Source organism: Oncorhynchus keta, chromosome 4, assembly GCF_023373465.1.
Source record: "Oncorhynchus keta strain PuntledgeMale-10-30-2019 chromosome 4, Oket_V2, whole genome shotgun sequence".
In the NCBI taxonomy this organism is placed as follows: domain Eukaryota; kingdom Metazoa; phylum Chordata; class Actinopteri; order Salmoniformes; family Salmonidae; genus Oncorhynchus; species Oncorhynchus keta.
In genome coordinates, this window is record NC_068424.1 from 32,623,360 (window position 1) to 32,636,105 (window position 12,746).

Sequence of the window (12,746 nt, forward strand, 5' to 3'; positions counted from 1 at the left end):
AAGGTTCTCAGATTGCTAGATTAACTGTCCTTAGACTTCATCCCCTCTCCCCATGTTGTTTACGGTCAGGTCTGACCCACCCAAGTAGAAACGATGTCTACGGTTTGCCATTCGCTCTGGTCCAGGGCGTTACGTGCGGCTTGCTGAAGGCTCAGTGTCAGCAAGCCGAGTGTAACCCCCTGGATCAGAGCTAGTTGACCGTAGACTACCCTGCAGCCTAACTACATGGCATACTGACCTGTCCCGAGGCAGACTCCTTCCTGCTGGTGTAAACCACCTCACCAGACCGTGTGGTGGTCATTCCAGAGCTGGAGGTGGGGAAGGTCTTTCTGGGTGGTGGAGGGGGAGGGGACTTGATGGCCTTCTCCAAGCTGACTTTGCCCACTTTGTCTGCAGCAGCGGTAGGCTTGGTGGTGGCGGGTTTCTCTAGCACCGACTTGGGGAGTTTCTCAGGACCAGCAGGCTTGGCTATGGCTGGTTTCTCTGAGCTGAGCTGAGTCCCTTCTGTAATAAACAAACACACACATAAGGTCAACAATGAGGGATACCTGATATCTGATACCTTTTCCTGAAGAAAAATGGTTTACTTGCTTCAAAAAACCTGTCCAAAATATTTACAAAATTGTAGTAGTGGAATATAGTAGGAGCTAAAGCTGTATAAAAGACCCTTGCCTGGGGTTGGCTCCTCCAGGGCAGCAGAGGGTGCTGTAGAGGCATCCCCCTCACTCGGCACATCCAGACTGGGAATGCCCTTCATCATGTTGGCCTGGGCCTCATTTAGGATCCTCTCAAACTCCCTCCCATTGTACTGGCCCATGTTCTGCCTCCGTTCCTCCCACTCCTTCTCTGCCACCTGTGGAGGGAGGGAGAGAGAGAGAGAGAGAGAGAGAGAGAGAGAGAGAGAGAGAGAGAGAGAGAGGGGGGGGGGAAGATAAATAATAACCCATAGGGGAAATTGTATATCATAGACTGAGGACTGAAGTGCAGTATGACGTCCATAGGGCTTACCTCTATAGACATGGCCCTGTTTTTGCTCTTGGTGTGAATCTCCTCGATTAAGAGGTTCCCTGTCCCGCTGCTGCCGTTATTGACCGGAGCCTGGGTCGCCAGCTCTAGGTGGGCAGCAGGGGTTTTCTTCTGCTGGGCAGGGCTACCCCCTTGGCTGGAGGGGTTGGAGTTTGAGGCCGAGGCGGTGCCAGTGGAACCCTTGGCTGAGCTGGGGGAGTCCCGGCCCTGGCTGTGGGTGGGGGTCGTGGGTGGGCTGGGCTGGACCAGCAGGGCTGCAGACTGCTGGGACTGCTGCATGTGGACTGGAGCACTCTGGACGTGGTGGATGACCATGGGGGAGGAGGGCATGACCACCTCAGACCTGATGGAGGAGCTCTGGGGCTCGGGCAGGGCCGAGGGGGAAGCTGGAGGCTCCACTGGGGGGTCGGAGTCCACGGTGGTGGTGGTGGTGACTGGGCTGCTCTCTGATGGGGTTGGTTTCACTGAGGCACACATAGCAGGGTCAGATCCCTTCAGCAGACCCTCTGTAGCACATCTGTAGGGCGTAGAGGGCAGGATAGACTTACTATTAGACTTATAAAATTCAGGTTACTTTCCCTAAATTAAATTCTGGTTGGAGGATTCTGTATTTTGTGCTTATTCCCTCCTGGAATATTCCAACCAGGATATCTGAAAATATACCCCCAAAAAAAAAAAATGTTGGGAAAGTTTTGGAAAGTAAACTGACCACAAGCAGCCAAACACTGGTTAATCTAAACTGTATCCCACTAAGGTTAAGGTTAAACACATACTGTAGCTATGAGGACATATGTCATGCTCCCATGAAAGCATGCTTCAAATCTCCTAACCTCCTAACCTTAGTGGGATACAGAACTTTGGAATTTGAAATAACTACTGCACCATCCAAGCTTCTTTAGCCTGAAAACACAAAAAACCTCCCCAAGTGAATTTGGCCCAAACCCAGCATCAAAGTGAGTGTAATCATCTCTGAAGTGCGGGGAGAAAAATGCACCGACGGGACGAGGTAATGTAGATTAGTTTGGCTGCGTTGTGTGGTGCACCCTTGGAAAAAGTGTTGACGACCCACAGAGCAGAGTGTCTCTGACAGATGTTTATATGGAAATGGAATGCCGCAGGGAGCCGTGTTGCGCCCAAATTAATTAACTTAACGGTTCAATGGAGAGCTAAATTAAGATGGACGCCACCTCTGTCCATTCCTCATGACCCATCGGATGGGATCAGAGCCAACGCCTCGCCAGCATAATCAACTGTTAGTGTCCCTTACACTATAGTCATGCTCCCCACTGTCTGACTTCTCTGGAAGCTTCCGTTTTCCATCCACTCTCAATGTCTCTCTTTTAACCTCTCACTCCCTCGATTTCCCCCACTCTCATCGACGGGGCTGTAGTGGAGCAGGTTGAGAGCTTCAAGTTCCTTGGCGTCCACATCCACAACAATCTAACATGGTCCAAGCATACCAAGACAGTAGTGAAGAGAGCACGACAAAACCTATTCCCCATCATGAGACTGAAAAGATTTGGCATGGGTTCTCAGATCCTCAAAAGGTTTTACAGCTGCACCATCGAGAGGGTAGTGGTGCGTACGGCCCAGTACATCACAGTACACCACCGGGGCTAAGCTTCCTGCCACCCAGGACCTCTATACCAGGCGCTGTCAGAATTGTTTTTGTCAAAGACTCCAGCCACTTGTTATGTTCATGTTTTAAGTATCCCTATACACTGCTGCTACTCTCTGTTATTATCTATGCATCGTCACTAATAACTCTACCTACATGTACATATTACCTCGACATCGGTGCCCCCGCACAATGACATTGACTCTGAACCGGTACAACCTGTATATAGCCCCACTATTGTTAATTACTACTGCTCTTTAATTATTTGTTATTCTTATCTCCTACTTAAAAAAATATATATTTTCTTAAAACTTTAAGGGCTTGTATAAGTAAGCATTTCACCTGTTGTATTCGGTGCAAATTTGATTTGAAATTTGATTTGAGTCTCTACCCTTCTTTTGAAGTGGGCACTTGTACACTCCCTCTCATGGATTTAAAAAGAATGGACTGGTATGAGGAATACGGTGAAGAGAACCCCCAGCTGCGCTTGCAACAATAAAATGCTTTTAAATGCATGAGGGAGAGTGAACAAGTGCACACTCCCGGTCCCTGCCTGGTTCATGTACCTCCTCAGGCTACTGAGTGTCTCTGTGAGGCTCTTGACTCGCTTCAGCATGCTGTCCAGTTTGTGGGGCTCCTCCTTGAGGAACTTCACAGCCTCCACCTCCACCCTCAGCACCGCACGCATCCTGGTCTGCAGTGCCGGAAACTCCCCTGAGAAAACACACAGGAAATAACATGTTTCAGATTTATATTTTCTATTAACTTCACCAACCATCATTGGAGGACAACTTTGTTAGTGTGCTGCGTTAGCAGAACTCTACTGTTATTCAACATACCGTTTTCAAGCTTATTCTCTTTTTGGACACAAAAACACATAAAAACATTTAAAAAAATAAAGTGTATTTTTCCAGTTGTAGCATTATGTTACCCAAATGTTATTATACTGAACACAAATATAAATGCAACATGTTTGTGGCATTGTGGTGTGTGACAAAACTGCACATTTTAGAGTGGTCTTTTATTGCACCCAGCACAAGGTGCACCTGTGTAATGATCATGCTGTTTAATCAGCTTCTTGATATGCCACACCTGTCACGTGGGGGGATTATCTTGACAAAGGCTAAACTTCACTAACAGCGATGTGGGACCCACACTTTACATGTTGCATTTAGATTTTTGTTGAGTATAAATTAATAAACTATATTATCGGACTTCTCACCTGTAACTGAAAACCCAGCACACAGAAACCTATGTAATCCATGTCAACGCATATAATCTAAGGTACTGTATGGGTCTTAAAAGTAGGCTATACTGTACTGCTGTCTTACCTTTGAGTCCTGCCAGAGATTCTCCCACTCTCCTGAGGCTAACGGCCCCCTCCTCCACATGTTTCAGTGTCACAGCTCTGTGAGGCCCCGCCGGGCCGGTCTCCCTCTTCAGAGTGTCCACATACAGCTCCAGCTCCCTACACACACAGACAGAGAGGACATTCAAAACCACCAGCTCACCTCCATTCCTAATTGGCATCATTTTTATCACCCCTCACCTCTCCACCATGCTAACTGATGCGCGGTGAGGTTTGTGCCATAAATGGTTGCCACACATTGGTGGTGGATGAAGTGGGTTTCCCTCTAACTAAGCTCAACATAAATCCATTCAAACATTTTCATAATTTCATCTCCATTGATACCAAATGAGACACGGAGGCACCGTCAAATCCCTGACGTACTAGAGATGCTCAGAGATCAGACTTGAGAAGTGTCACCTGAAACACTGCCTCCATTTCGACACTAGGGGGCAGACAATACTAATTTAAATCTTATGGGCACAGAGGGAGCTCCAGTTTGAGGTAACTGAATGACAAGTGAAAAGACAAGAGGGCTTGAAAAAATATATGTAGATCAAATCAAACAATGTTGTATTTAAAAAATTAAAAAATTAAAAAACAAGAACATCTGGGCGGTAGGAAAGTTAGCCCTCCAACCTTAATAGGCAAAGTTGCCTTTAGTCAGACCACGCTGCACCTCCTCTATGTGAGTCCGCACCGACTGGATTGGGTTACTTGCCAAAACCTCAACTGTGTTCACATGGAAACTGGGGTTTATTCGTGCGACCACTTCCTTACATAGGATCCTATCCGCTTGATACACTGTATCCATGGGATCCTGAGAAGTCAACTCCAAGGGGAAATGTGCTGGGTGGATGATAACAACGTGTGCTATTCTGAACTGCATGAGAGAACTTAATGGTGATTCTTTTTTTTTTGTGTGTGACCAACTTCCCTTGAGAACCGTAAACTTTTTGTCAAGTTGCTCTCAATAGGGAGTGAAAAGACAATAACTACTGACGTCGCAGCCCTCTTATGTCAAGGCCTCTTGATGATGACTATGGAAAAGTTCAACTGAAGAGCTGACAGGGGGGGAAAAAAACTGCTCTTTCTTCTTAAAAGAGCTATACGGGACTTCAGAAAGTAGAAAGTGAGTCTATGAAGTGTCGCATCATTAAAATACACTTCTAAAGATAGCTTGACAAACACTTGTGATGTCCCAGGGATCATCTATTTGAGGAGGCTTCATGGGCACTCAACTCTCTCTCATCTTTCTCTATTGCTCAAGGGCAGTAGGATCACTGGCTTAGTGCTGGCAGCTGGCTCAGATCTAGCCTCTTTGACGGGCTTATGATGACTGGTAAACGGAACTGACTGGAAATAGATAGGAGTGACCAGGGACAGACTGGGACCAGAACCCCCCCCAACACACACACACACACACACAATTGGTCCCCAAACAGGAAAATGTTTTTTTACCCTCGAGGCCCCCCATTATTAGCCAAACAATGATCATTCTGCACAAAAGCCCCACTTAAGACCAACCCACCGTGCTAAAGATTGACCAGCCCAATCCGGGCATTTGCCCCGATCTTCCATATGACCAGTCCGTTTCTGGAGTTATTTAAATCGAGCCTAGGATTGGAAATGCAGGAAATGCATGTGCTTAAAACGATGGAATATCCTGTATCCTACTGACATTTGTGAAAGAATGACGCAATTACACGACATCTTCATTGACCTTTGACATCCTCCACGTTAGCAATATCCCCATGTTATGTACCCTTGGATTGCTGCAGTAGTTGTAACAGTGATACATTTTGGTCGTTTTGTCGCCTCACTTCCTCTCAGCGTATTTTTAGAACCCTCAGCAGACACTCTCCCAGGTTGTATTAAATTGCGTTTCTATCCGGAGGAGAAGGCTCCGTCTTTTCACACCACATTCCCTGTCACGCACGCAGCGCTTCAGCCAAACAGAGCTCATTAACGAGCCATATTTAAAACACTACGGCAGGCCTTTTGCTGAGTAAGAGCTGGCACTGCGCCAAGGCAAAACACAGCTGAATCCAGCGCCCTGCGCCTGTCTGATTAACCCTGAAAACCAACGTTCAGGAAATGCTTCTATCGTGATGTTTATCGGGGCATATGTTTACCGCTTTCTACTCAGGCAGTGCTATGACCTTGCCTGTTAAATATCAGAATTAAAAAGATTCAATTACCGTTCCCGATTGGCAAACCGCGACGAGTGAATTAAATTGAGAGTATGCTGTGAATAATTGCCTGCCCAGGCTGCCTGGTCCTATACTTCAGTGATTTCTGGGCTTGAATGAGAGGCAGACATGGCCTGCCGGTGCCTGTGAGCAATGTTTGGAAGGTGTGTACTTGGAGTTAGTCAGTAACACCTGGGTCGTATTCACTAGCAACCCCCCCCCCCCACACACACACACTCACTCTTACCCTAGTTGGTTGAACACCCTCTCCTCCAAGCCCAGGTACTTGTGTCTGTCCTCCTCCACCAGGACTCTCTGTCTTTGGACCGGGTCCTCCAGACGTCTCATGGCCTCCGCCAGCTTCAAACTGATCTCCTGCTCAGCCCGCTTCAGCTGCACACGCAGAGCCTCCTGGTTCTGGAGCTAGGTAACACACACATACACACACACTGAGTTTTGTGTTTCTTAGCCAATCCAGATAGAGGGGGTTGAAAATGAGCTGATAGACAGTAGTTGAATAAATGAGAAGCAACACTTGACAGCTGATATCAAATTGATAACCAATAAGAGTAGATAGGGGCTCCCCGGGTGATGTTTACCCTCGGTACAGATCTAGGATCAGCTTTCCCTCCCCCAATCCTAACCTTAACCATAAGTGGGGGAAATGCTAAACTGACCCAAGATCAGCGTCTAGGGGAAACATAATCCTACTCCTAGATACAGCATTGGTGGCGTTACCTGCAGCTGTCTCATCTGATGAAGCTGCAGCCGAAGGTCCGAGACGTTCTTCTTGCACTGGAGCAAGTTGGTCTGGAAGGGGGTGGGGCCTGGGAGTATGGGGGTGGAGCCACTCTCAGAGGGGGGCGTGGCACTTTTGGGTGCCAGGACAGGGGAACCTCCTGAATAAGATCAAATCAAATAGCCACATTTAAAACCACTATAAGCTAGCCAGTTCCTCACTTGTGATAACAAAACTGGAAAGAAAATATAGATTTGGATAGAGGGCTCACTTGCCACAAACATGCTTTATCAAGCTGTATAAAAACTGATTTAGAACAATACATTTTTTTTTAAATGGGAAAACATATTAATCCATAGCATTTAATTATTCATATTGTAGGCTATGCTGTAGAGGTTCATTCACAAGTACATAAATCCCTTTCACAATGTGATGGAAACCCTACAGATTTTGGAGGAAGCACACAATACATAGCTCCCTTATTTACTGCAAATGAAATACCCCGCAGTCAAAAGTGCAGTGTCAAACGTAAAAAAATAATAATATATGTCAAACGTCTCCTCTGAGATTGAATGGGTGGTGTAATGCATGAATGTCCCCCCTGGCTCCATTTCACGTGCGGCCTTGTATCTGTGTGCGTCCCAAATACTACCCTATTCCCTATGTGGTGCACTACTTATGGACCGAGGCCCATAGAGAAGGTGGCAATACAAAGTGGTGCGCTCTATAGGGAATAGGGTGCCATTTGAGATGCAACCGTCGTGAGGGCATTGGCCTGGCCACAGCCCAGCGCTCGCTTCACTCGCCTCGCTTCACTCGCCTCGCTCATTTCCAAACACATTCTCCACAGCTGTGTTGGTTCCTGATTTAATATTCCTAATGTTAAGTAATGAGGGCCTGTGCTTCCCTAGGCGTCTCCCCCGCTGCCCAGAGGAGCACACGGGTACTTACATTGGCAGTGCTGACTGAAATAGACTTGCCGACCGCCAACCTCACCATGACTGCATCCCAAATGGAACCCTATTCCCTATGCAGTGCACTGCTTTTGACCAGGCCCCATCAAACTCTGGCCAAAAGTAATGTACTGTATAGGGAGCAATTTGGGATGCAATCATTGTGAGAAATAAGAGACAGGAGACGGGTTTGTCTGCTGTCGAAAACAACCACCAGACGTAATGTCCTCTGGCTTTGGAGACTGACGACAGAATGACTCTTGACAAGCCATGCCAACTGCAGTCTGTATTGACTAACTGAAGTTGAATTCAATTACACTGTTTCTCCCATTCAGAATGAAGTCGTATGACCTATGACCTTTGAAACCTGACCCTGAGGTTGAGTTCTGTCTCTGGGGCGCTTGTTGTCAACAGGTGGGAGTGGCACAGTGTCACTAAGCCACTCAAGTCCCTTAGCGGAAGAGAACAAGTCCCTGCAAAGTGTTAGAACAATGAGAGAGTAGAATGTTCTGAGTGAATGAGAGAGAGCGAGAGCGAAAGAGCGAGCAAGAGAGCACTCCTTCCACACATAGTAAGGTCTGCAGCGTCCCAAATGTTACCCTATTCCCTATATAGTGTAGTACTTCTGACCGGGGCCCATCAAAAGTCGTGCACTATAATGGGAACTTGGTGCCAATTGGGACACAACCATGGTAGAGCCCTGCAGTGGGGCTAGAGAACACAGTGCTATTGTCACTTTGTAATCCCCCTCCAACATTCACCACATAGTCCTCTCATAGTGAATGACAGCTGCACAGACCTGAAGTGCAGGTTCGGATGAAGGCTGCTCATGTGTGTCACACTGTCTGTTTCCCAGATGGCACCCTTTTATATGGTCAAAAATATTCCCCGTACAGGGAATAGGGTGCCATGTAGGATTCCTCCACTGTTTGGAGACCGAGAGGATGCTCTTGTGATGGGGACAGCTTATGAAGTAACAACAAGGAAATATTTGAGGAATCAGAATTATGAGCCATAGTCAATTCTTCATGTTCTGTATATCATGAATGGGAACAATACGCAAAGGGAAACCTGTAAGAAGAAGAAGAAACCCAAAGATGTGAGGAGTTGCTTTGGCAGCAGCCTCATAAATACCGCTCGGTTTTCATCCCTCGAGATTGCATTTCTTTTATCGAACTCTCATCTACCCTGACCGCTAGCTAGACCAGATTGAATCGTCTTGGCGGGATCGAGAAATAATATATCTCTCTTGTTTTAACTAATGCTTTCAGCAGCACATATTCAGTTAGTAGCTTTTTTGCCTAGAATGTATGACGTGAGAGGATTTGAGGGGAATATGAGTCGGCGAAGAGCAAAGACGCCTGTCTGACTGACTAGGTGTTTTAGTGGGGCAGTAGGGGAGAGCATATGGCAGGTTGTGTTGAGTGACATTACGAGACTTGTCTATGCAATGCATCCTGGGGGGAAACTTGAGGGATATGCAACAGAGAACTGTACCTCTAAGTAGATCATGGGTTGCGTCCCAACTGGAACCCTATTCCCTACATAGTACACAACTTTGCATCCCAACTGGAACCCTATTCCCTATATAGTACACTACTTTGCGTCCCAACTGGAACCCTATTCCCTATATAGTACACTACTTTTGGCCAGAGCCAATAGGGCTCTAGTCAAAAGTAGTGAACTATATAGGGAATGTGGTGCTATTTGGGACGCAACCCATAATGTGATACATGCAGAAGGGTAATAATGGTCCTCCTGACCTGCACTGGGTGCACTATGAACCGGAGACGCTTGCCTTGATGTCTTCATGGGTCGTTCACTACGCACACAGAGAGGAAAAGAGACATTAATTATGTTGAATCACAATAGACGACAATTAATGCAAAACCCTGGGAACTGTCCTGGAGTTAGGGTTGACATATATTAGTAAAAGCATTGTAGACGTACAGACAGCCATACAGTATGGATGGACAGACTGACATAGACGGACAGGTTAACATGATGACTGTTAGGAGCAGTCTGTTCCCATAGTAAGCCATCCCATTTTCATTCCAATCATGGTGCCCACATTGAGATTGATGATTGGAAACTCAAGCAAACACAGTAGCACAAAGATCTCCACAGAGTAGGTTGAAATGCAAAGATAACTGCAGCCAGTCAATATCAGACCCCCTCGTCCACACTGTTTCCCTTCGACAATGTTCTGTTTACCTAGGCTGGTAAAATCGAGAGCTAGTTTATCTGTTATTATCTTTGTCCACATTTGCTGGGGCAACCTGGGCTTATCTCTGAGAACTCAATGTCCCACGCTGCCTCCCTTCTTCATCTTCTTGCTTACCTGAGAGAATCGTTGGTGCCACTAGTGTTTGGGGACTTTAAAAGTGCATGCTGAACAAGACCAGTCAAGCTGGCAATCTGTTGCTCCATAGCCTTCATTCGCTTTCTGCAGGAAACATCAGAAAATCAAGCTTTTAACACCGGGGCTACCTAGGCGGTAAAGGTGGCATTTCTAATTCTTAAGTTGGGAGTTACTTCCTAAATACTACCGGAATTGTTTTCATGCCAGACGTGTTTGCTTAGCGATCGAATTCGCGATATAACATTAAAACATAAGAGTGGGTCAAGTACAGGATTTGGAGAATATTTTCTATCTTAGAACATTTATGGATATCTTAATGAATAATTTATTGATTTGTCAAGTAGATGGGGTTTCTGCTGTGTAAACAACAGTTAAACACACCGTTAAAGCAATAACTGTAAGTGTTCCAAGCTGTCAAACTACCGTGCTATGGCAGTGAATTCTCGATTCAGGCAGAAATAAACCATATATTCCAGCTAACATGGTCTAATAACATGTCTGCTTTGCCCTCCTGGAGTCTGCCTGGAATAGTCTAGAAAAACAAGTGGGCTAGCATGAATTTCTAAAAACAAGACAAGGGCTGTCTAGTAGATTTAGCCCAGAGGTTGGAGATGAGTTGGACCTTAGGGCGCACATTGTGGAATAAAACAAGAGACTGTGCCACTCGTGGCCGGTGCCTGGACGAGAGATTACGCCGGCAATGCGGAGATAAAGCAAAGACGGGTGAAGAAGGACCTTTATGCTTGGTGACCAGTGAGGCTTAGACATAGAGAAGCACTGTGTTTTCTCGTCACCACTTATCTAATGGCACAGGAGGAAGGGGAAAGGGAGGCGCTTAAAGGGGCTAGATGAGGACAAGAGAAATGACTGTGATCCCGACTGTACTGCCCAAATTTAATTTGCAAATAAATTCATTAAAAATCCTACAATGTGATTTTGTGGATTATTTCTTCTCATTTCGTCTGTCATAGTTGAAGTGTACCTATGATGAAAATTACAGGCCTCTCTCATCTTTTTAAGTGGGAGAACTTGCACAATTGGTGGCTGACTAAATACTTTTTTGCCCCACTGTATGTGTCACTCCCTTTGGTTCTTTCCTGAGGCATTATTGTTTCTGTTCCAGTGTCATGTCTGTGCGTTGTTTGTGTTAATTGTTTTGTATTTAGTTGCATTTATTTATTAAAACAATCACTCCCTGAACTTGCTTCCCGACTCTCAGTGCATCATTACAAAATTCCACAAACTTTTAACAAGGCACACCTGTTAATTGAAATGCAATCCAGGTGACTACCTCGTGGTTGAGAGAATGCCAAGAGTGTGCAAAGCTGTCATCGGGGCAAAGGGAGGCTAATTTGAAGAATCTCAAATATAAAATATATTTTGATTTGTTTAACACTTTTTTGGATACTACATGATTCCATATGTGTTATTTCATAGTTTTTATGTCTGCACTATTACTCTACAATGGAGAAAATAGTCAAAATAAAGAAAAACCCTTGAATGAGTAGGTGTGTCCAAACTTTTGACTGGTACTGTATATGGAATGCTCCTTGTGCATGTAAGTACAACTCATGCTTGAAGACCACTCTGTAGTTATAAAGTAAATTACCTAAAATACCCTTTTTGTTTCATATGTAAAGTACCTTCACACTAAAACTCCTTTCCCCCTTTCTTTCCTATACGCCTGGGCCATTTCAAATGGGGAACGTAGGTGCTCTGCTCAAAAGTAGTGCACTATAAAGGGAATAGGGTGTCATTCGGTACCCGTCGTGGTGTTTGTACCGTGCAGGTGGTCCTTGTGATCTGTTCCCCTTGGTTTGGCTGGTTCAGAAAGCCCAGGTCTTATCCAACCAACCTGGTTCAATATTTTCTTTGGTTTTCCTGAGCGGTGCACACACAGACCCCTTGGCCCCCTCACTCTCCTATCCCTCCGGTCTAATGCATTCCAATGAAACCACATATGATCGTATGGCTGAAGTATGTCCCTCATGCCCTCTCCTGTGTTTGTGTGTTCTGTTCTTAGTGCAACCAGAACCCGCCTAGTTGAACTAGCCTCAGAAATGAATGTCGGAGGGCCGGTTTAGATCATCTACACGGGCTTGCAGACAGTGTGTTATTAAAACAACGATACCACAAGATAACATGATAATATACAGTCTGAATATGGGGAGTGAGGCACTATTCAATTACTGCAGTGGCTTGGTTTGCTCTGTCAACTATGGGGCACTGAGTACACCAACTCTCTTCGACTGGAATAAGCTACTCGTACAAATAGAGCTTGTCACACACACACCTAACTGGTGTAGCTGAAAGACACAATAAGACAAGACAATACATAACAATAACACACTGTTATAATAGCCCACTCTGCTAAATGTGATGACCTTGACAGGATGGGCCAGACACACAGTGTGTGTGTGTGTGTGTGTGTGTGTGTGTGTGTGTGTGTGTGTGTGTGTGTGTGTGTGTGTGTGGGGGTGAGTGTGAGAGAGACAGGGCAGACCACAA

General features: G+C 45.8%; 1 protein-coding gene across 1 annotated transcript in view; it reads right to left on the reverse strand.

Annotated features, from left to right (window-relative positions):
• LOC118373923 (sickle tail protein homolog) overlaps positions 1-12,746 on the reverse strand; it is a 156,181-nt gene that overhangs the window by 8,742 nt on the left and 134,693 nt on the right. The window contains 9 exon segments of the mRNA XM_035760257.2: positions 239-504; positions 673-853; positions 1,009-1,543; positions 3,211-3,358; positions 3,976-4,112; positions 6,432-6,607; positions 6,923-7,083; positions 9,640-9,698; positions 10,218-10,322. Of these exon segments, the coding sequence (XP_035616150.2) occupies positions 239-504; positions 673-853; positions 1,009-1,543; positions 3,211-3,358; positions 3,976-4,112; positions 6,432-6,607; positions 6,923-7,083; positions 9,640-9,698; positions 10,218-10,322 (1,768 nt within the window).